We start from the raw sequence: 25448 nt of genomic DNA on the forward strand, positions 1-25448 counted from the left end.
AGAGTAATTATGAAACAAATAAATATAATAATAAAAAACATAAACTGTTTACCAGTACCTAAGATAGCTACCACTAGTAGGAAGGGGAGGGTGGAAGAGATGTTTGGGGGGACCAGAGAATTGAGGGATCACTACCCTGTGAGGAAAACAATAATAATAAAATAAAGTCCTTACATTTTCTGCCAGTACCTGAGATGGTGGTGACCAGTGGTGGGTGAGGAAGATAAGAGAGCTGCTTGGAAAGGATCAGGGAGCGTGAGGTGTCAAGTAGGAGGCTAATCTCTCCTCTGCATGAAAAATTAACCTTACAAGCTAATTGATTAACCCCATTCTTTGCCAGGAATTTTTAGTAAGGTGCACAGCTGCAATTAGCGGCATTTTAATTGTGAAAAAGCAATAGCAAAGCCACAAATTTCTCCTTTTTTTTTAACAAAGGGGATCCCAGAGAAGCTTTTATAACTATTTGTCATATGACTGCAGTAGTTGGACGTAAATAATTTCAGAGAGAAACCCAAAGTTTTGCGAAAAAGTTAACTATATTTTTATATAATTGTATCTGGCGGCCAAATAGTTGCATCAAATATACCAAAATAGGTCTAGCTCAATACTTTTCTCTCTGAAATTCACAGTAATGAAGGAGTTAAACACAGCTTTGGTAACTAAAGTCAAAATGTAACTTTAATGATTCAGTTAGAGCATGCAGTTTTAAGAGACTTTCCAAGTTACTTCTATTATCAAACTGTGCACAGTCTTTTTATATGCACACTTTTTTAAGGCACTAGCTACTTCTGAGCATGTACAACAATTTACAGTGTATATGTATATAAGTCTGTGATTGGCTGATAGCTGTCACATGATTCAGGGGGGCGCCAAAATCTACTTCCCATTTAAAACTCAGAATAAGTGCTATTGTGTTGTCTTTGTATTATGCACTTGTTGTTTATGCAATTCTACTGTATTTAATGGTACTTTAACTTTACTGTCCCTTTAACACCTTTTACCTAACCCATATAAATCACACAGTGGAGATATATTTCTTATTTTATTTTATGTTAGTAAACAAAAAATGGATAATATTTTTGAGTAAGTCTATCAAAAATTATGTTATTCCTATTTTGTTGTAACTGCTTCCCTAATGTTTTTTTTTTATAGGTCAAAGAGTTGTTTTAGATGACAATAAAATCTGCAATCATTTTCTGCATTTATGTATTTCTCATACTAATACAATACACATGTTAATGGATGTACATTAAATGACTTGCTTTCAGCAGCAATTTACTTTCCATTTTGAAATTTAAAAATATAATTCAATGCAAGTTGTATTCATACCCTCCAGAGATAATCAGAGCATGTTGAAAGAGAAACTGTTCATCTTCTCCCATTGGTATCTGGTATGCAACTTACTTTAAAACCTCTAGCAGTGAGTTTTTTTTTATATATATGATGACTGATAAACTAATTAAATATCTAAAATAGAAATGCACTGTGCTCTGTTTTAAACTAGGCCTTCCATACTGCAGAGGTTCATGGTCCTTAGGGGACCTTGTTATATAGACAGACTTATCAATTGTAAACCCAGCAGAAGCTGGTTCTATCTTATTTGCTTTTAAAGACATAAGGCAAACTTATCTCTGAGATAATAATATTATTTTCCTAAGAAACCATTTTTGTTATTATATGCATTTCTAGGTAGAGTTGCTGAATTATTACTGTGCACATATAGGGCCAGAATTCCCATAAAACAGTGCAGAAAATTGCCAAGGGGCCCTGCCCTGATGCCAACACTTAAAATAACTGGATTGCACCGTCTGATCTCTTTTTTGCTCTAGAAATCTAATTCAGGATTTAACTTGCTAAGGAGGTTAGAGTCATATTAACTCTGTTATCTGGCTATAGTGTAATATGTATCTAAATGTCCATTTTCTGCTTTGTAGAGACATTTTGATTTGATGACAGACCAATTACAACTAACCATGCACTGCACTAATTTATTAACAATACATGTTTTTCCATCACTCCTCTACTTATTGCTTACAAACAAGCATTTTGGATGTTTTTTCGTTTGCTGTGGCTAATTAGGTACACATATAAACAACCTCCTGCACTGTGCAGCATATATGAAGTCAGGGTTTTGCATTCCACAAAATAGAGTGGGTGGAACTTATACAATCAGAGATAAATTACAGGAAAAGCAAGCAAAATAAACAAAGTGCATTGCAAAGTTATTAAATTGTGTATAATTAAACATTTAGAGCCAGATTTCAAGTTGCGGGCTAACAGTTATGCACGAGAGAAAAGGGGTAGCACACTTTGGGTTTATCACTCGTATTACAAGTTGAAAGTAAACGCGATCGCTTGAGCACAATTGAAGTAAACTCACGTCAGGATAACGCACCCACAGAGCTCTGGTTAACTGTTTTGGAAAAAAAAACCAACTATAACAAAAACATCAAAAATACATTTAAAAGAACAGTTACACTCATAATAACGCTATCTCATAAAAATTATTTTTTAAAAAATGCACAAAAAATGTATAAGGTCTCAAATATATGAGGTCTCAGGTGTTAGAAAAATAAATATATATATATATATCCTATATAATAAAAGACAAGAGTTTGTCTGAAGCCGTCATGCGCAGTTCAGACAAACTCTTGCCGCGAGGACCCGGCAGCTCAGCTGTAACACAGAGGCGCGCGAGGACCCGGCAGCTCAGCTGTAACACAGAGGCGCGCGAGGACCCGGCAGCTCAGCTGTAACACAGAGGCGCGCGAGGACCCGGCAGCTCAGCTGTAACACAGAGGCGCGAGAGGACCCGGCAGCTCAGCTGTAACACAGAGGCGCGCGAGGACCCGGAAGCTCAGCTGTAACACAGAGGCGCGCGAGGACCCGGCAGCTCAGCTGTAACACAGAGGCGCGCGAGGACCCGGCAGCTCAGCTGTAACACAGAAGCGCGCGAGGACCCGGCAGCTCAGCTGTAACACAGAGGCGCGCGAGGACCCGGCAGCTCAGCTGTAACACAGAGGCGCGCGAGGACCCGGCAGCTCAGCTGTGAGAGAGAGAGAGAGAGAGAGAGAGAGGAGAGAGAGAAGAGAGAGAGAGAGAGAGAGAGAGAGAGAGAGAAAAAAAAAAAAAAAAAAAAAAAAAAAAAACGGCCCGTGTCAACGGGCTTTAGGACTAGTATATATATATATAAAAGATATATACATACACATGTCTAAACATGTACGTGTGTATATATATATATATATATTTATATATATATGTGTGTTTATATGTGTGTAATTATGTATTTATATGTGTATACTAGGGCTTGGCGGAAAAAAAAATGAAGTCAGCACCCCATAAGCCCCCCTCTGTAACCTAAATAAGCCCCATCGGCTCCCACTGTAACCCCGCACCCCCTGTAACCCCCCATAAGCCCCCCTCTGTAACCTACATAAGCCCCATCAGCTCCCACTGTAACCCCCAATAGCACCCACTGTGTAACCTACATAAGTCCCATCAGCTCCCACTGTAACTCCCCAATAAGCACCCCCTTTAATATCATAAACACTGCACCGCCTGTAACCACCATCAGCCCCCAACCCACATAAGTCCCAGCGCACCCCCCTCCCTGTAACCAGCATCAGCCACAGCATACGCACCCCCCTCCCTGTAACCCACATCAGCCACAGCGCTCCCCAGTAAGTCGGCTCAATGTCGCAAGGCGGGCATAGCAAGTTGGCCGCCCTCCTGTACGTCATAAGGTGACGTCAAAGGGGGCGGGGCTAAAATCACATACTCTTGTGGTTTTAAAACCACAGCGATTAATCGTGGTTTAAAACCGCATCCGTGATTAATCGTGCAGCCCTAGTGTATACATGTATTTGCAGACATTTATACAACATATAAAAACATAAGTACATATGTATAAATATATTGACATATACACACACATATATATATGTGTGTGTGTGTGTGTGTGTGCATTGGAGCCCTTCTCAGTTAAGTAGATTAAAACATGAAAAAGCATATTTATGCAATATTCATATTTAATAAAGTGTTATACTATGTATTTACTGTAAATATTTCACATTCCAATGCTCTGCATATTGTAGAATTTGTTCTAAGTATTTATAAATATAGATATTCCTATATATATGCATAGATATATATATTACCAAAATACCATCAGATATATGTAGAAATATGTATTTGTGAATAAATAGAACTTATTCTGCTATGTGAAGAACATTTGAATGTGAAATATTCATATTTTCATGTCGGGTTAGCACACTTGAGAATATGCGATTGGGTTTGCACGGAAGTAGGGTGTTAGGTTTTTTACACTGTTTTTGCTCTGTTGACTTCTTTGGGGGGCATACGTAAACATGCACGCAATATCCTATGTTTACTGCTTTTTATTCATGCGAAAAAACAGTTTACTTTTAACTTATAATACAAGTGCTAACCGACGCACATGGAAAAGAGCTTTTAAAGTCTTTAAATAGTTCTAACGTAAAAAGAAAACCGCTTCTGTGCAAGGTTTACAAATGACTCAGCAGTTATCAACTCTAAAATTACTGACATTCTAATTCACTTCCTTTTATTGCATGGATACATTTAAGGTGCTTGTCATCAAAAAAAAAAGGCTGCAACTTTATTATTCCTCCAAGTTATACAACTATGAAGATTCTAATAAACTTTAAAACCGTGGCAGGGAAAAGTAGAAAAGATTTACAATTGTAAGCTAGTTCAATACAATTCTCAATACGTGCAATTGAAATGACTGTTTCCCAAGTGCTATTATTTACATTCCGACTTAGTGACTTGAGCATTGTTTTTTTTGTTTTTTTAAAGTGTGTCCTACAGAAAATCTATAAATGGCTTTTGCTATATGCCAGAAGTGTGAGAGCAACTGTGTAGAATGGAATGTTCCCAGTAGCTTTCCAGCGGGCACAGACAGGCAAACAGCTGGGAAGGTCCTGAAATGGAAAGTAACCCGGTGATTACAATATTTATATATTTACACACCACAGCTTTGAGGTCCTGGAAAGCACACTGTCCAATTTAGAGTGTACTCAGTTCCCCCTCCCCCCAAAATAAACTGTTATTTTAGTTACTGTTTTCTGATTGCCTTAAATTATTTTGAACAAAGGAAACATTTGATAAATATGACTATATTTTATTTAAAGGGATGTTAAATTTTAAATACGTCAGACATAATGATGTATTCAAAGCAAAGATTAGACTTAGAATAATCTGTAGATTTTTTTTTCCAATTATATTAGTTGTTTAAATATTGAAAATATAATTGTAAAGGTTTAGTTTCTATAAAATACTTTAGTTTCTATAATCAGTGGTGCCATGTTTGAACTAGTTTTCTATTTATCTCTGTTTGTGCAAACAAAGCTGCGTGGAATCCGTTTAAATTATCCTATGTTCCACACAGCCTTGTTTGGACAGTCTCTTATTGCCTGTTTTATCTGTCCCTAGTTGTATTCAGCAGTGGAAACAGATAAGGGGCAATTTAAGTTAAAACATGACGGCACCCATTGCTTTATAGAAATCAGTGGAATTTAGGAAACCAACAATGTTCAGGAAAATGGGATACAGTAAATAAAGTATATTGCAAAGGTTTTTAACTACACAATAAGTAAACATTTAGGGGCTGATTTATTAACCCTTTAAGGACACAGCTTTCAGTTTGCTCAATTGTTTTATGACGGAAAAATTCCGTCATATGTCCTTAAGAGGTTAAGCAGCGTATTGTTTAATATCCCTTTAAAAAAATGTGAAACTTAAATATATTTGTAAACAATATTTATAATTTCTGTGTTATTTTAAATATATAGGGCTAGATTACAAGTGGAGCGCTAATTTAACACGCGTCACAAGTGGGCAAATTCGCCCGTTTACACTCGGACATTAAATAACCAGCCATTACGAGAGACTGGTTAATGCTACCGCAAGCTCGCTGTAGCAATTTGCACTCCAAAAATTAACCAGAAGTTAGACCTCTGGTTAATTTGAAAATGTCCCCCAATTGCACCGAAAATAAATATAGAATATTTTTAAAAATATAACTGCACAAAGCAGTTTTAAGGGGTTAACGTGTGCGGATGTGGGGTGTTACAAAAAAAAAACCGCACAGTGCCTTTACATAGAGTTCTATGGGGACTGTGTTATTACTATAAATGTATATGTTTATATACAATATATATATATATATATATATATATATATATTTATGTGTTAATATGTGTATACACACATATAAACACATAAATATATGTATATATTCATGTACATATATATTTATATTTGCTGCCCATCGCTGTGCGACTTACCCTCTTCGCTGTGCTTCCATGATTATAGGCATGAGAACGAGGCTCCCATTGCATGTGCTAATGTTATGAGTGGAGCCCAAATATCGTGCTTGCAAAAGCGCAATTTTGCGCTCCACTCGTAATCTGGCCGATGTTATTAATACTATTAAAAGTAATACACGCATGAATCTGAAAGAGGTCAGGGTGCTTATTTTGTGCCAGACTTTGGTTGGTTTCAAAAGATTTTCTGTTGTGGTCAGGGCATGGATGTCTGTAAGTAACTGGAAACTGCCTCTGACTGGAAGTTCACAGTTTTTTTGCCAATTCCCACAGACTTAACCTTAAGCAACCAATTAAATAAATACATTTTGACTTCCCAAAAGTAATTATATGTTTGTGTTTCCCTATAACATTCTTACATAGTAAAGGCAATTTTTTACTTTATTATTACCATTTGGTCTAAATGATATGCCCTAAGAACATGTTGTGCATATTAATTGTCTTTCTTTCCCTTTCTGAGATTACAACATGGTATACATTTAATTCTCTTATAATAAATAAATTACTAGTAATTCATTTCATAGTCATTGTTACATACCAAAAACAAAATAAACAGGATCTAGAAAATGCATGAGCCAAAAGTAAAATTGTGTGCTTCCAGCCAGTGGTAATAATTCAAATTTTCATCTATTTTTTCTGGCTTTTTTATGACTGGGAAAAGGTTAAACTAGATGAATGCTCTGTTTGCACTGATCTGTTATGTTATGACAAAACCTAGCAGCTGGTGATCATGACAACACTAGAGGCATTGTGTCAAAATATGATATGTGTGTGCCATGTGTACCATGTAATCTGTTGCATGTGGTGCCATTCTGAGGTAAGGTGACATGTTTTTTAAAGGAATTTAACTGCTAGTCCATTATCTGCTTTAGTGAACCTGCAATCTTAGTGTAAGCAAGAGATAGAAGCGCAAACTAATAATCATAGCTAGTTTTAAATGGAAAGTTTTATTTAGGGATTTGACCAAGGTCAGTGATTAATCTTGAGAATCTGCTGCCAAATATATAATAAAAATAACTTAAAAAAACACCTAATATCACAGTTTGAAACATAATGCATATCCTCTCCGTCTCTCTCTTTCCCAGTTCTTAAAGGGACATTAAACACTAAATAAATGCTAGATAGAATGATGTATTGAAAGAAAAGATTATTTTGTGAATAAAATGTAGATGTATTTTGTTGTTTAAATAGTGACAAAATAAGTTTAAAGTTTTAGTCTCTATAAAACAATGGGAGCTGCTATATTGTAACTTAGGTCACCGTCTCTTCTGTAGCCAATTAGAGACAGTAACAAATAGGTCACTAGAGTGTGCAGCCAATGGCAGTGTGGAATATAACAGTATTCTGCACTTCCATTTCTAACTGGAACTGAAAAGCTCATAATTTCAGAATGGAATTGCAGGAAAAGGGGAAAATATAATTAATGAAAGTAAAGAGTTTATATATATATATATATATATATATATATATATATATATATATATATATATATATATATATGTGTGTGTATATATATATATATATATAATTAAGCCTTTCCACTCAACCGTCATAAATGGAGAGGTTTTGGGCATGAAGGGGTTAATAGCACTAAGCCTCTGGTTTCCTAAAACCTTTATCTCTACAAAGAATCTTAAAGGGACACCAAATAAACCCCCAAATCCTGCCCACACAACCCCAGTTTAACACTTGCTGCCACCACCAAGAGCTTTGAATAAAAGGTGTCTTAGAAACCCCAATAACTCACACAAATTAACAATTAGGTAACGTGTTTTTTAACCTTGTCTCTTCAAAGTGTAAATTCAGATATTAAAGCCCAAAGAAAGAATTTTATATATGTTTAATAACAAAAATACCAGGTTACACAGTGCCAAATAATAAAAACATTCAAAATAACATATATATGCAAAGATATACTTATTTCAAATAAAATGGGACATGACAATAATACACAATATCTAAGCTTATTACCAGGTTTCTTGAGATATGTGGATAACTCCTTTAGCTGTTAGCTGCTTTGTGTCCCAGGTTAGTTCTGACTAAAGTTTGTTACATTTAGTTAAAACTCAGCTTCTTCTTTGTCTTGTCAAGGCTCCCGCTAATGTTATAATTTACGATCATCCAACCATACATAACCAGCCTTAACTCACAGTATCAGGAAGTACCATCCACCAAAAGGAGGGGGGTCTTTAGACCACAGCATTCATGAACACAGATTTTACACAAAGAAAGAGCAGTTCAAATTAACCTGGCAATGCGGAGACCAGAATACCACCTCTGTTGGGTGGCTAATCCAGGTATCAACTGCTCCACATGAGTGTATCATGACAATATATATATGTATACGATTTATAATTTTATATTACCATCTCAAAGTGTTTAATGTTCCTTTAAAGGTACATTAAACTCATAAAAAAAGTTTCCAATTTGCTTATGATATCAAATTTGTTTAATTCCCATGATATTTTGTGTTGGAAGGTATACCTAGGTAGGCATCTGGAGCACTACATGGCAGGAAATAGTGCTGCCATCTTGTGCGCTTGCAAATGGATAACATTTTTGCACAACTTCTGCCATATAATGCTTCAGAAAACGGGCTTGCTCCTAAGCATATATCACTTCTTTTCAACTAAAGATACCAAGAGAACGAAGAAAAATGTATAATAGAAGTAAATTAGAAAGTTGTTTAAAATCACATGCTCTATTTCAATCATGCAAGAAAAAAAATTGGGTTTTATGTCCCTTTAACGGATTCAATTCTCATGATGAACCCTTTTTGTCTTGCGGATCGTGACCTGTGTGCACATGAGCTGTTCTCGTTATGCTGTGAAATCACAAATCAGAAGCGGTTTGTTTCGGGATAGTAAACTTAAAATGAAACATTCATAACTTAGATAAAGCCTGTCGTTTTGAACAACTTTCTAAATGACTTATGTTATCTAATTTGCAGCATTTTCTTTGCATGCTTCGTTGAAAAGTATAAATAGGTACGCTCAGGAGCAGCAAAACACTTCTGGGAGCAAGCTGCTGATTGGTGGGTGCCTATCTATGCCCCTTGTCATTGGCTCAGCCAATGTGCTCAGCTAGATGCCATTGCTACTCCTTCAACAAAAGATACCAAGCTAATTAAGCAAATGTGATTATAGAAGTCAATTGTAAAGTTGTTGAGTTTTTTTAATTGTATGCTCTTATCTGAATCTTGAAAGAAATTTTTTGGGTTTCATGTCCCTTTAAATGGACACTGAACCCAATTTTTTTATTTTGTGATTCAGATAGAACATGCACTTTTAAGTAACTTTCTAATTGACTCCCATCATCAAACTTTCTTCATTCTCTTGGTATCTTTATTTGAAAAGCAAGAATGTAAGTTTAGATGCCGGCCCATTCTTGGTGAACAACCTGGGTTGTTCTTGCTGATTGGTGGATAAATTCACCCACCAATAAATAAGTGTTGTCCATGGTTAGATGCCTTCTTTTTAAATAAAGATAGCAAGAGAATGAAATAAAATTGATAATAGGAGTAATTTTAAATTAGAAAGTTGCTTAAAATTGCATTCTCTGTCTGAATTCCGATAGAAAAAATGTGGGTTCAGTTTCCCTTTAAGGTGGCACTTCTGTTTACACTGGCTCTTGTAATCTGTGCCATAAGTGGACTAAACTAACTAAACCCATAAGTGTACCGTGAACTGCTGAAGCTAATAATAGGGTTCAGTAATGCAAGAATTTTTTTAAACTACATTTCACAAAATGTTACATTTTTTTTGTTTGTTTGTTTTTGTTTTTTACATTTTTCTATGCTACTTTGCAGTGTAATTTACCTCTGTGGATGAGGGTTGGTGTGAACTGAGATCGTTCTTCCTCATGATCATTAGTCCAAAAATATTTCCTCACAGTATTATCTATGTAAACATCTGTCTCTGTCTCGTTCAGTTTCGGTGTCACTTGTCAGTCTCTTATACTCTGTCTTTTACATTATAACTAAGTTTGAGAAGAGCTGAAGCAGCTGTTTTACCTCATTTTTTTCCTAATGACTTTCAAAGTTTAAATTACTGAACGTCTTCTAAGTCAGAGAGTCTCTTGTTGTTGTTCTGAATGATAAATTGTTACCACATGTTGATGTCTGGACGCTATAGGGGAGGGGTTCTGTTCTTTTTTTATAAGTACTTACAGCTGGGGGAAAATGTGGGCAAGGTCTCAAAGGTAAACAATGTGTGGAAATGACATAGGAGGGAATGGATTCTGAGACATGTGAAGAACTCCTGCTCTTTGGACTTAGGCTGCCAGAGGGGGGTTGCAGCACATTGCTTCACGGATCTTAGTCTTCCTTATACACTGTTTTGTCTTGACCCATGAAAAAAAATAACTGCCAGGATCCTAAGTTGCATATGCGTTTTTTCCTGGAACATGGATTTAAGAGTGAGGAATACTAGTTCCCCTAGTCTGTTATATACTTACAAATTACTAACTCGCTTATATAAGGCCTCATTTCAAAGCTTTTGAAATGGCCATGTATGCACTTTTGAACTTAAAGGGACAGTAACGTCAAAATTGTACTTTCATGATTCAGATAGAGCATGCGAGTTTAAACAACTTTCCACTTTACTTCTATTATCAAATTTGCTTCGTTCTCTTGGTATCTTTCATTGAAGAGTAAAATAAGGTAGGCTCATAAAAGCTCAGAATTGTGCACAAGTCTTTAGTACTCTATGGCAGAAGTGTTTTGCAACATTGTTTAACAAAGCTACAAATAATGTTGCAAAACACTGCTGCCATAGAGTACTAAAGACTTGTGCACACTCTTATGGGCCTACCTAGTTTAACTCTACAAAAAATGATACCAAGAGAACAAAGCAAATTTGATGCTAGAAGTAAATTGGAAAGTTGTTTAAAATTGCATGCTCTATCTGAATCATGGAAGTTTAATTTTCACTCTACTGTCCCTTTAACTGTGCTATGTTTTGGCATTTTTACTAAATGCATTCTAATCCATTAATAGTGAATCCATTTTTCAACTGATCTGCCGCCCACATAACATTTCCGTTGTTATATATTGTGTGTGTATACATACAGTATCCCACAAAAGTGAGTACACCCCTCACATTTTTGTAAATATTTTATTATATCTTTTCATGTGACAACACTGAAGAAATGACACTTTGCTACAATGTAAAGTAGTGAGTGTACAGCCTGTGTAACAGTGTTAAGTTGCTGTCCCCTCAAAATAACTCAACACACAGCCATTATTGTCTAAACCGTTGGCAACAAAAGTGAGTACACCCCTAAGTGTAAATGTCCAAATTGGGCCCAATTATCCATTTTCCCTCCCCTGTGTCATGTGACTCGATAGTGTTACAAGGTCTCAGGTGTGAATGGGGAGTATGTGTGTTTAATTTGGTGTTATCGCTCTCACTCTCTCTCATACTGGTTACTGGAAGTTCAACATCGCACCTCATGGCAAAGAACTCTCTGAGGATCTGAAAAAAAAAGAATTGTTGCTCTAAATAAAGATGGCCTAGGCTATAAGAAGATTGCCAAGACCCTGAAACTGAGCTGCAGCACAGTGGACAAGACCATACAGCAGTTTCACAGGACAGGTTCCACTCAAAACAGGCCTCGCCATGGTCGACCAAGGAAGTTGAGTGCACGTGCTCAGTGTCATATCCAGAGGTTGTCTTTGGTTGCTATCCGCATTGCTGCAGAGGTTAAAGGGGTGGGGGGTCAGCCTGTCAGTGCTCAGACCATACGCTGCACACTGCATCAAATTGGTCTGCATGGCTGTCGTCCCAGAAGGAAGCCTCTTCTAAAGATGATGCACAAGAAAGCCCGCAAACAGTTTGCTGAAGACAAGCAGACTAAGGACATTAATTACTGGAACCATGTCCTGTGGTCCGATGAGACCAAGATAAACTTATTTGGTTCAGATGGTGTCAAGCGTGTGTGGCGGCAACCAGATGAGGAGTACAAAGACAAGTGTGTCTTGCCTACAGTCAAGCATGGTGGTGAGAGTGTCATGGTCTGGGCCTGCATGAGTGCTGCCGGCATTGGGAAGCTACAGTTCATTGAGGGAACCATGAATGCCAACATGTACTGTGACATACTGAAGCAGAGCATGATCCCCTCCCTTCGAAGACTGGGCCGCAGGGCAGTATTCCAACATGATAATGACCCCAAACACACCTCCAGGATGACCACTGCCTTGCTAAAGAAGCTGAGAGTAAAGGCGATGGACGGGTCAAGCATGTCTCCAGACCTAAACCCTATTGAGCATCTTTCGGGCATCCTCAAACGGAAGGTGGGGGAGCGCAAGGTCTCTAACATCCACCAGCTCCGTGATGTTGTCATTTGAGGAGTGGAAGAGGCAGTATTGGAAATTAATGGTGACCACACAAAATATTGAAACTTTGGGCCCAATTTGGACATTTCCACTTAGGGGTGTACTCCAAAATAACAATTAAATTATACAAAGAGAGAAAGTATGGGGGCTTACAGCACTATTCCCTACTAATAAAACATAGCCTTTATTAATAAATTTAAATCATTAACAGAAGGTAGTATCACATCTAATCACCCTGCTCACATACCACCCTCCCACTGGGTAAGGTTATATAGTACTGAAACAAGCAGAGTAAATAAGAAAATCAACAGAAAAAGTTAAAAAAGAAAAAAGCATCACACAAATCCGAAAGAGTCCTGGCCGATATACTGGAACCTGGGCATCAGGTGGGATAGTGGAGAGGCAAGTTAGAAAAGATAGTGCAGCAAAAAAGTTTCGGCCATGCACTGCCTTTTTCAATGCTAAAATCAACCAGATTGCCCTCCTAATCTGCTTTAAATAGGGTATAATGACTAATAAAACACCAATCCAATTTCGAGACACAAACACTATCTTAAGTGTATTATATGCAACACGCTTATTCATTGGTTTAAGCCCTACATTGGAGTGTGCCAATCTAGAGCCATATCCAATCGGATCTCCTTCCAATAACAGGAGTGTTAGCTCTGTGATAATCCAATAAAAAGTGTATGCCTTCCTGACAAACCTCTATATCTTCCAATCACGGAGCACATCAAATACACGCCCCCATCAGCATGTCATACTGACATCCACAGACTTAACATGCATCTATATAGAGCAATAGACAAATAAAGAGTATTTCTATTCATTGTTAGTAACTTTACCCATATAATATTTATATATATATATATATATATATATATATATATGTATATATATAATCATATCTCCATGACATCATGTAAATGAAGTCAGGATTATGTATAAATGTCATCTCGATCATATTGAATATATATTACTAATTTTGTCCCTTCAAATGGGCTGACTCTGACGCACATCAAGTGCCAAATGATTTCATTTATTAATAAAGGCTATGTTTTATTAGTAGGGAATAGTGCTGTAAGCCCCCATACTTTCTCTCTTTGTATAATTTTGTGTGTGTATACCCCAGAAGCTGTGGCATTCCACAAATTTGACAGTAGCAAGTTAAAATAATAAAGATGACCTGGGGAGAGTACTGTAAGGTCCTGCCAGAATCATATATACACCAAAGCTGGGATTAAATGTGTGTTCTGCAATATATCTAGTTCTATCATGGGCGGGTTATATGAACACTCTTTTTTGGATTATGAGTGACAGGCATAAATTACCAAGCCAGCATAGCCTACATCACCTAGTGAAAGAACAATTTTTAACAAATTGCATACATTAAATGCAAAATTAAATTCCTCAGAAATTGCAGTAGCAGTGCAATTTATGTTCATTTTCATTGTTTAATCCATTTTTATTATACCTATACAATTCTGCTTTTCCCACTGATCCTAGGGAGTCGGGAGTATGTACAGCTGACTTAAAGCGACAGTCAACCCCAAAATTGTTATTGTTTATAAAGATGTATAACGCCTCTACTACCCATTCCCCAGCTTTGCAAAACCAACATTGTTATATTAATATACTTTATAACATTTAAACCTCTAAATCTCTGCCTGTTTCTAAGCCACTACAGACAGCCTCTTATCACATGCTTTTTTATTTGTTTTTCACAACAGGAGACTGCTAGTTCATGTGGTCCATATAGATAACATTGTGTTCACGCCCGTGGAGTTATTTATGATTAATTGGCTAAAATGCAAGTCAATAGATAATAAATACAAAGTCATGTAATCAGGGGGCTGTCAAAAGAGGCTTAAATACAAGGTGATCAGAGGTTAAAAGTATATTAATATAACCATGTTGGTTGTGCAAAGCTGGGGAATGGGTAATAAAAGGATTATCTATCTTTTTAAACAATAAAAATGTTGGCGTAGACTGTACCTTTAAAGGGATGTAAAAGTCAAAATTAAATATTTGTGATTTAGCTAGGGGATCCAATTTTAAGAGAGTTTTAAATGACACCTATTATGAAATGTACCTTAGTAGGCTCAGGACCAGCAGTACTCTACTGGGAGCTTTCTGGTGATTGGTTGCTGCACACATTTGACTCTTTTCACTGACTTACCAGATGTGTTCATCTAGCTACCATATATATAACATAGTTATATGTAGGCAATACTGCAGTAATAAAATGCTCTAAAACATTGCAGCATTTTATTTTTACTCTTTTATGTCCCTTTAAGAATGTTGTTTTTCCAGTTTTAACACTCCAAAGGTGATTGCAGGAGCTCATTTATATCTAGCCTTAAAGGGATATGAAAACCCAAAAGTTTTCTTTCATAATTAAGACAGACCATGCAATTTTAAACAACTTACTAATTTCATTATATTATCAATTTTTGTTCGTTCTCTTGGTATCTTTAGTTAAAAAAACAGGGACGTATGCTTAGGAGCTGGCCCATTTTTTGGAGCACTTGCAAGAATTTTATCCAATTGCAAGAGCATTAGATGGCAGCACTATTTCCTGCCAAGTAGTGCTCCAGATGCCTATCTGGGTATCTCTTCAACACAGAATATCATGGGAGCGAAGCAAATTTGATAATAGAAGTAAATTGGAAACTTTTTTTTAAATGCTAAGCTCTGTCTGAATCACTAAATACAATTTTTGGGATTCATATCTCTTTAATTGTGTATAAGGAGATAAGTAGTGCACACTTATGTAACATTATGTTATGTTAGCGACAGCTTTAAAAATCAAAAGATTTTAGGGATTTTAGCTCTCAAAGTTGCACTTACCTGGTCTCCTCTCCAGGCTCTTCTGATCAGCTCTTCTTTTTGAAAAGCGGTTCGAGGGTGCGCTGTCTAATCACAGCGCGCCCGATCGTGCTATTGAACTAAATGTAGCGTGCTTCCGGTCTGGTAAATGGTCGCGTTTGTATTGCGGCTAACTTGTGATATTAGTGTAACATTTCCGTGCACTGGTATTTCTCAGTGGAGCGCAAATATTGCTTTTGTGAAAGCGATATTTTGTGCTCCACATGTAATCTAGCCCAACTATTAAAGGGACATTCCAGCCAAAATTGAAATCCACATGGATGCATTTCAGCTTTGAATAGAAGCATTTTTGTAATATACATGTATTAGCAAAAATGCTTCTAATAAAAGCTATAGCTATTTCAAAAGTGTATTTAAATATGCACCGTGCACCAGCATTTTAAATACTGCAACTATTCAGAGAGCCTAAGGGTGCTTGTAGCATCTGGTAATGACTCAATTTGTTAATTTCTAACCTAATACAAGCCCCACTGGTGCTCTGAACAGTTGCTGTATTTAAAATGCTGGCGCACTGAAAATATCAACACTATATCAGTGATAACTTTTACTAGAAGCAATTTTGCCCAGACGTGTATATTGCAAATAAGTTTCTATTCAAAGATGTAATTAATCTATGTGCATTTAAATTTTGACCGGAATATCCCTTTAATGATGGCCCACTCAAGCAAAGTCTTTGTAATCATGATGGAGCACAGTTATACAAATGTATAGGTCTGTATCCATAGAATTGTCTGGTCACATTTAAGAAGCAAAAACTTCCCAGAAAGCCTTCTGACATATTTTCCACAGCTCAACCGATGCTTTTCAGTTGTCACCTCATAGATCTTTAAAAAAGGCCCTATAACATAAAAGGTCAGGTGGTTTATTAACTAACCATATGGATTTGCACTTTTTGTGTTTATAATTAATTTAATAAAGTTGGTTTTAAAACAAACATTGATTAGTCAAGCCAGGTGTGCGTATTTGAGTAGGGTGGCCATAACATTGACCACCCTTAGAACGAGGAGCATTTTGCCAGGCAAATATTGCATAACAGAGGATAAAGGCTGAGGGAGAAATGTTCCTGTGTCATTCTTGTAAATTTTCTTATGCACATAAAAAACAACTTAATGTAAACAAATAATGGAACAAAAACATAGAATAAAGAGCACTGTGTTCGTTCTAACTGGAGCTATTTATAATTAAATATCATATAATAAAATAAACATTAATTTCAGATAGTGCATGTGATTTTAAACAACTTTCCAACTTGCTTATTTTATTTGCTTTATTCTCTTGGTGTGCTTTGTTGAAAAATCATACCTAGTTAGGCTCAGGAGCAGTAATGCAATATTGGGAGCTAGCTGCTGAATGCTGGCTGCACATATATGACTGTCGTCCTTAGCTCACCCGATGAGTTCAGCTAGCTCCCAGTAGTGCATTGCTGCTTCTTCAACAAAGGATGCCAAGAGACTGAAGCAAATTTGATAATAGAAGTAAATTAGAAAGATGATTAAAATTGTATAAATCATGAAACAAAAAAAAAAGGGATTCATGCCCCTTTTAATTTTTTTAGTACAAGACAACGACTTTTAGGTGTTTATGAGGACAAATGTTTTTCAGTTATACAAGTGTAGTGGAGTAAATGATACATGTAGTCACTATTTTATCAAAGTGATAAACTTTAATACATTTAGGTAATTCTGTCAATAAAACATTATCATAAGTGGTGAAAAAGTGTCACATTAAAGGGCATGAAACCTAAATGTGTTCATTCAGGATTGATGTAGAGTAAACACATCTTTATAATTTACTTCTATTATCACTTTCGCGTTATTCTCTTGGTATCCTTTGTTAAAGGCACAGCAATTAAGTACTGTGAGCTAGCTGAACAAATCAGGGTAACCAATGTCAAGAGACTTATATGTGCAGCTATCAATAAGGAGCTAGCTCCTAGTAGTGTATTGCTGCTACCTAGGTATGCTTTTCGACACAGGATACAAAGAGAACAAATTCAATTCTATGATAGAAGTCAATTGGAAGTGTGTTAAAAATAGCTTGCTCATCTGATTTATGAGAGACATTTTGGGTTTCGAGTCCCTTTAACATAGCCAAGTACATAGCAAAGTGATAACTATATAGCGGCTAATAGTTTGCAATAGAAATAAGATACATTTGATGGAGTATCTTACGCTTGAATAACCAGGTAGCTAGAATAAGTGAGTGTTATCCTAGTGACTAGTATGGTAAGCCCTCCATAGTATTTAAAACAGCCTGATAATGCCTAATAAGACTTGATGATTCATTCTGAATTTGGCAAACAAGTAATTGGATTGCTATTAATATTATCTATATTTTTTGCTTATTTTCACAGAATTCAATACGACACAATTTGTCTCTGCACAGCAGATTTATTAGAGTTCAGAATGAAGGCACAGGAAAAAGTTCTTGGTGGATGATCAACCCAGAAGGAGGAAAAGGCGGAAAAGCACCAAGAAGACGGGCTGTTTCAATGGACAACAGCAACAAATATACAAAAAGTCGCGGCAGAGCAGCAAAGAAAAAGGCATCCATGCAGGTATCTCAGGATTCTACAGAAGATAGTCCTTCTCAACTTTCTAAGTGGCCTGGGAGTCCCACATCTCGAAGTAGTGATGAATTGGATACTTGGACAGATTTCCGCTCCCGTACAAACTCTAATGCCAGTACTATAAGTGGACGTTTGTCTCCAATTCCTGCCACAACTGAACTTGACGATGTTCAAGATGATGATTCTCCTCTTTCCCCTATGTTGTACAACAGCCCAGGCAGTATGTCTCCATCTGTAAATAAACCATGCACGGTAGAATTGCCAAGGTTGACTGATATGGCTGGAACTATGAACTTAAATGATGGCCTGACAGAGAACCTCATGGATGACCTGCTAGATGACATTTCCCTTAGTTCTCAGCAGTCATCTGCTGGCGTACTCATGCAAAGAAGCTCTAGCTTTACTTATGGCACTAAGGGCTCAAGTCTTAGCTCTCCTAGCAGCTTCAACAACACTAGTAGCTTCAACTTTCCTATGACTGCTCTGCGTCAGTCTCCCATGCAAACTATCCAAGAGAACAAGCAAGCTACATTTTCTTCCATGAACCATTACAACAACCAGTCTTTGCAGGACCTACTGAACATTGACTCACTGAGCCATAGTGATGTTTTGATGACTCAGTCTGACCCACTCATGTCCCAGGCTAGTACTGCAGTAACTGCTCAGAACTCCAGAAGGAATATAATTCTGAGGAATGACCCTATGATGTCTTTTGCAGCACCATCCAACCAGGGGGGAGGTTTGGTAAATCAGAACTTGCTCCACCAGCAGCAACAGTCCCATAACTCTTTTCTTGGTGGCAGCCGTGCCTTGTCAAACAGTATAAATAATATTGGTTTAAATGACAGCAACAATTTGGACTCATCCAAACACCAGCAGCAGTCCTCAGTTGGTCAGTCTATGCAAACACTCTCTGACACGCTCTCAGGATCCTTATACTCCACAGGCGTGAACCTTCCAGTGCTTGGGCATGAAAAGTTTCCAAGTGATTTGGACCTGGATATTTTTAATGGAAGTTTAGAATGTGACATGGAGACTATTATCCGCCATGAACTTATGGATGCAGATGGGCTGGATTTTAATTTTGACTCCCTCATCTCAGCTCAGAATGTCAGTCTAACAGTGGGGAATTTCACTGGTGCTAAGCAGACATCATCACAGAGTTGGGTTCCAGGCTGAAGAAAACTGAACTAGATAGGTAAGATCATTTTTGGTGAACCTTTAAAAAAATAAAAATAATATATATATCATGAGCATTTTAAATATCTCTTACTACAGGAAAATCTATTAAATCTGTCTTGTAAATGTTTATCATTCTATCCATCATCCTATGGTAGCTTCTTAAGATGGAATCATTTTTGTATCAATTTCCCCTTAAAGGGATAGGATAGTCAAAATTAAACGTTCATGATTCAGATAGAACCTGCAATTTAGGCAACTTTTTTAATTTACTCCTATTATTATATTGTCTTCGTTCTCTTGGTATCTTGATTTTAAAAACCTAAAATGTATGCTTAGAAGCTGGGCCCATTTTTGGTTCAGAACCTGGGTAGCGCTTGCTGATGGTGTCTTAATGTAGCCATCCAATCAGCAAGCGCTACCCAGGTGCTGAACCAAAAATGGGCCGGCTCCTAAGTTTACTTTCCAGCTTTTTAAAATAAAGATACCAAGAGAACGAAGAGAAATTAATAATGGGAGTAAATTAGAAAGTTGCTTAAAATTGCATGCTCTATCTGAATCATGAAAGTTTAATTTTGACTAGACTATCCCTTTAAGTGCTTAAAGGGACTGTTGTGAAACCCTCATGTTTTATGGGCAAGAGGTTAACGTCTTCTCTGTGTGCTATTTTGTTTTTTAAAAGGTTGTATGTCTTTGTGTATTTTGCTTAACCAAATAGACCTTCCTGTCATAAATAGTTTCTAAGTTCCACTTGACAAGAGAAGTGATAAAAACCAGTGCCCTCTACCCAGAGCTAGATGAAGTAAATCAGAAGACACTAGTATAGCTTGAGTCATACTTTCTTCTATAAGATACAACTAGTCCACGGATTCATCCTTTACTTGTGGGATATTATCCTCCTGCTAACAGGAAGTGGCAAAGAGCACCACAGCAGAGCTGTCTATATAGCTCCTCCCTTGACTCCAACCCCCAGTCATTCTCTTTGCCTACTCTAAGTAATAGGAAGGGTAAAGTAAAAGAGGTGATAAAATGTTAGTTTTTATTTTCTTCAAGCAAGAGTTTTTTTTTTATTTTAAATGGTACCGGTGTGTATTATTTTCCCCTCAGGCAGCAGATGGATGAAGACTTCTGCCTGGAGGCTGATGATCTTAGCAGTTGTTACTAAGATCCAGAGCAGTTCCCACAGAGTGGCTGAGGAGTACTTAAGAAACTTCAGTGTGAGGAACGTTTTTCATGCTATATGCAGTGAGGTATGTTCAGTCATTTTTCTGGAGAGACTGTGTTATTTCAGAATTGGTTGACAGTATCCCTATGAGGGAGAGGGTAAGCAGTAATCCTAAAATATATAAAGAGGGGTATTACTGAGCTTGCATATATGGGCTATACAAAAATGGTTGACACTGATGTTTGAATAAACGTTTTTATGTTTGGGAGTGCAGTTAACGTTTTTAAAGAGACGTTTTTATGCTTTATTTAAGAAGGGTACACATGGCTTCATTTATGGGTTTCTGAACCCACATGGCTAGGTTTTTAGACCGCTCTGGTGCGGTTAATTTGGGCTGTAAGACATCGAGTGAGATGGGCGGGGGCCTATTTTCGGCGCCTCAGTTGCGCAGTTGTTTTTCTCAAACAAGCAGCAAGCTCCTGATCCGGTGGGCCTTTGTGAGCTGTATTGGGCCAAATCGAAGGTTTACAGGTGCAGGGGGTGCTTTTATTGAATTAAAACGTTTTTGTATTTTTCCGTTTTTTTTCTGTAAGGGTTAAGTGTTCCTTTCATTGTGGGGCAAACTTGGCTGCAGTATTGGGATGCTTTATTGTTTTTACGCAGTTTTGGAAAAATTGTATGCTTTTTTCCTCTTAAAGGCGCAGTACCGTTTTTTAAGATTGTTATTTTTTCACTAAATAAGGTATTTTCAAGCAGGTTTGTGGTTATTACTAGCCTGTTGAACATGTCTGACATTGAGGAAAGCCAATGTTCCATGTGTTTAGAAGCCATTGTGGAACCCCCACTTAAAATGTGTCAGAAGAGAATCAGGTTTTGCTATCTACTTCTCCCCAAGTGTCACAACCTTAACGCCCTGCACAAGCGACGCCAAGTACCTCTAGTGCGTCTAATTCTTTTACCCTGCAAGATATGACCGCAGTTATGTCTACTACCCTCACAGAGGTATTATCTAAACTGCCTGGTTTGCAGGGGAAGCGCAGTAGGTCCGGTATGAGAGTAAATGCTGAGCCCTCTGATGCTTTATTAGCCATCTCCGATGTACCTTCACAATGCTCTGAGTTGGGGGTAGGGGAATTGCTGTCTGAGGGTGAGCTTTCTGATTCAGGAAAGATGTTCCCTCAAACAGACTCCAGATATGATGGCTTTTAAGTTTAAGCTTGAACACCTCCGCTTGTTACTTAGGGAGTTTTTAGCGACTCTGGATGACTGACCCTATTGAAATTCCTCCAGAGAAATTGTGTAAAATGGATAGATATCTAGAGGTTCTTTTCTTACAGTAATGTTTTTTCCGGTCCCTAAGAGGATTTCGAACATTGTTACTAAGGAATGGGATAGACCAGGCATTCCGTTCTCTCCCCCTCCTACTTTTAAGAAAATGTTTCCCATATCTGACACCATTCAGTATTTGTGACAGACGGTCCCTAAGGTGGAGAGAGCTGTTTGTACGCTAGCTAAGCATACAACTATCCCTATTGTGCATTCAAAGATCCTATGGATAAAAAATTAGAGGGTCTTCTAAAGAAAATATTTATTCATCAGGGTTTTCTTCTACAACCTATAGCGTGCATTGTTCCTGTAACTACTGCAGCTGCTTTTTGGTTCGAGGCTCTTGAGGAGGCTCTTAAGGTTGAGACCCCATTGGATGAGATTTTAGATAGAATTACGGCTCTCAAGCTAGCTAATTCTTTTATTACAGATGCCACTTTTCAGCTGGCTAAATTAGCGGTAAACAATTCAGGTTTTGCCATTTTGGCGCGTAGAGCGTTATGGCTTAAGTCCTGGTCTGCTGATGTGTCCTCAAAGTCTAAGCTATTAGATATTCCTTTCAAGGGTAAGACCCTATTTGGGCCTGAACTGAAGGAGATAATTTCCGATATCTCTGGAGGAAAAGGCCATGTCCTTCCTCAGGATAAGACAAATAGAATGAGGGCCAAACAGAATAATTTTCTTTCCTTTCGAATCTTCAAAGGTGGTCCCGCTACCTCCTCCCTTGCCGCAAAGCAGGAGGGGAATTTTGCTCAATCCAAGTCTGACTGGATACCTAACCAGACCTGGAATAAAGGTAAACAGGCCAAGAAGCCCACTGCTGCTACCAAGACAGCATGAAGGACAGCATGAAGGGGCAGCCCCCGATCCGGGACCGGATCTAGTAGAGTGCAGACTTTCTCTCTTTGCTCCGACTTGGGCAAGAGACGTTCAGGATTCCTGGGCATTAGAAATTGTGACCCAGGGGTATCTTCTAGAATTCAAAGATTCTCCTCCAAGGGGGAGATTTCATCTTTCACGGTTGTCTGTAAACCAGACAAAAAGAGAGTTCTTACGATGTGTAGAAGACCTATATACTATGGGTGTAACCCGCACAGTTCCAAAAGCAGAACAGAGGCAGGGGTTTTACTCCATTCTGTTCATGGTTCCCAAAAAAGAGGGAACCTTCAGACCGATTTTAGATCTCAAGATCCTAAACAAATTTCTCAGAGTCCCATCCTTCAAGATGGAGAACATTCAGACTATTTTACCAATGATCCAGGAGGGTCAATATATTACCACGGTGGATTTCACTTTCCTATTCACAAAGATCATCACCAGTTCCTAAAGTTCGCCTTCCTGGACAAGCATTACCAGTTTGTGGCTCTTCCTTTCGGGTTGGCCACAGCTCCCAGAATTTTGACAAAGGTACTAGGGTCCCTTTTGGCTGTTCTAAAGCCGCGGTGCATAACAGTGGCGCCTTATCTGAACGATATCTTAATTCAGAGGCGTCAACTTACCAATTAGCCAAATCTCTCACGGACATTGTGTTGGCTTTTCTAAGAGCTCACGGGTGGAAGGTTGAACATAAAGAAGAGTTCACTTATCCCTCTCACAAGAGTTCCATTCCTGGGAACTCTTATAGACTCGGTAGACATGAAAAATTTTCTGACGGAGGTCAGAAATCAAAGATCTTAACCACCTGCCGAGCACTTCATTCATTCCTCGTCCACAGTGGCTCAGTGTATGGAGGTAATTGGACTAATGGTAGCGGCAATGGACATAGTTCCGTTTGCTCGCTTGCATCTCAGACCACTGCAATTATGCATTCTCAGACAGTGGAATGGGGACTATGCAAATTTATCTCCTCAGATAAATCTGGATCAAGAGACCAGAGACTCTCTTCTTTGGTGGTTGTCACAGGATCATCTGTCCCAGGGAATGTGTTTCCGCAGGCCAGCATGGGTCATAGTGATGACAGACGACAGCCTATTGGGCTGGGGTGCAGTCTGGAATTCCCTGAAGGCTCAGGGTGTGTGGTCTCAGGAGGAGGCTCTCCTTCCAATAAATATTCTAGAACGGAGAGCGATATTCAACGCACTTCAGGCGTGGCCTCAGCTGGCTTCGGCCAAATTCATATGATTCCAGTCGGACAATATCACGACTGTAGCATATATCAATCATCAAGGGGGAACAAAGAGTTCTCTAGCGATGATAGAGGTTTCCAAAATAATTTGATGGGCAGAGACTCACTCTTGCCATCTATCAGCAATCTATATCCCAGGAGTGGAGAACTGGGAAGCGGATTTTCTAAGTCGTCAGACTTTTCATCCGGGGGAGTGGGAGCTCCATCCAGAGGTGTTTGCACAATTGATTCATTAATGGGGGCACACCAGAAGTGAATCTGATGGCATCTCGTCAGAATGCCAAACATCCTTGTTTACGGGTCCAGATCAAGGGATCCCCAAGCAGTACTGATAGATGCTCTAGCAGTACCTTGGTCGTTCAACCTGGCTTATGTGTTTCCACCATTTCCTCTCCTTCCTCGTCTGATTACCAGAATCAAACAGGAGAGGTATTAAGTGATTTTGATAGCACCTGCGTGGCCACGCAGGACTTGGTTTGCAGACCTGGTGGAAATGTCATCTCTGCCACCGTGGCACTGCCACTGAGACGGGACCTTCTCATTCAAGGTCCGTTCCAGCATCCAAATCTAGTTTCTCTGTGGCTGACTGCCTGGAGATTGAACGCTTGATTTTATCTAAGCGGGGATGCTCTGAGTCGGTCATAGATACCTTGATTCAGGCTCGAAAGCTTGTCACTAGAAAAATTTACCATAAGATATGGCGTAAATATCTTTATTGGTGCAAATCCAAAGGCTACTCATGGAGTAAGATCAGGATTCCTAGGATTTTGTCCTTTCTCCAAGAAGGATTGGAGAAGGGGTTATCAGCTAGTTCCTTAAAGGGACAGATATCTGCTTTGTCAATTTTACCTGCACAAGCATCTGGCCAGATGTTCCAGACGTTCAGTCGTTTTGTCAGGCTTTGGTTAGAATTAAGCCTGTGTTTAAACCTGTTGCTCCGCCATGGAGTTTGAATTTAGTTCTTAAGGTTCTGCAAGGGGTTCCGTTTGAACCTTTTCCATAGATATTAAGCTTCTATCTTGGAAGGTTCTGTTTTTAGTTGCTATCTCTTCGGCTCGAAGAGTTTCTGAACTATCTGCATTGCATTGCAACTCGCCTTATCTTGTTTTCCATTCTGATAAGGTGGTTTTGCGTACCAAACCTGGATTCCTTCCTAAGGTTGTTACTAATAAGAATATTAATCAGGAAATTGTTGTTCCTTCTCTGTGTCCTAATCCTTCCTCTAAGAAGGAGCGTCTGTTACACAACTTGGATGTGGTTCACGCTTTGAAGTTTTACTTACAAGCGACCAAAGATTTCCGTCAAACATCTTCTCTGTTTGTTGTTTATTCTGGAAGACGGAGAGGTCAAAAGGCTACGGCTACCTCTCTTTCTTTTTGGCTGAAAAGCATCATCCGGTTGGCATACGAGACTGCTGGACAGCAGCCTCCTGAGAGGATTACAGCTCACTCTACTAGAGCGGTGGCTTCCACATGGGCTTTTAAAACAATGCT

The 25448-nt window shown here is 38.3% G+C and overlaps 1 protein-coding gene across 1 annotated transcript in view; it reads left to right on the top strand.

Moving 5' to 3' along the window:
• FOXO3 (forkhead box O3) overlaps positions 1-25448 on the top strand; it is a 316234-nt gene that overhangs the window by 229883 nt on the left and 60903 nt on the right. The window contains exon 2 of the mRNA XM_053710617.1: positions 17945-19358. Within this exon, the coding sequence (XP_053566592.1) occupies positions 17945-19339 (1395 nt within the window). The 3' untranslated portion in view covers positions 19340-19358. The remainder of the gene's footprint in view (positions 1-17944; positions 19359-25448) is intronic.

The sequence above is a fragment of the Bombina bombina genome, chromosome 4, assembly GCF_027579735.1.
Source record: "Bombina bombina isolate aBomBom1 chromosome 4, aBomBom1.pri, whole genome shotgun sequence".
Lineage (NCBI taxonomy): Eukaryota > Metazoa > Chordata > Amphibia > Anura > Bombinatoridae > Bombina > Bombina bombina.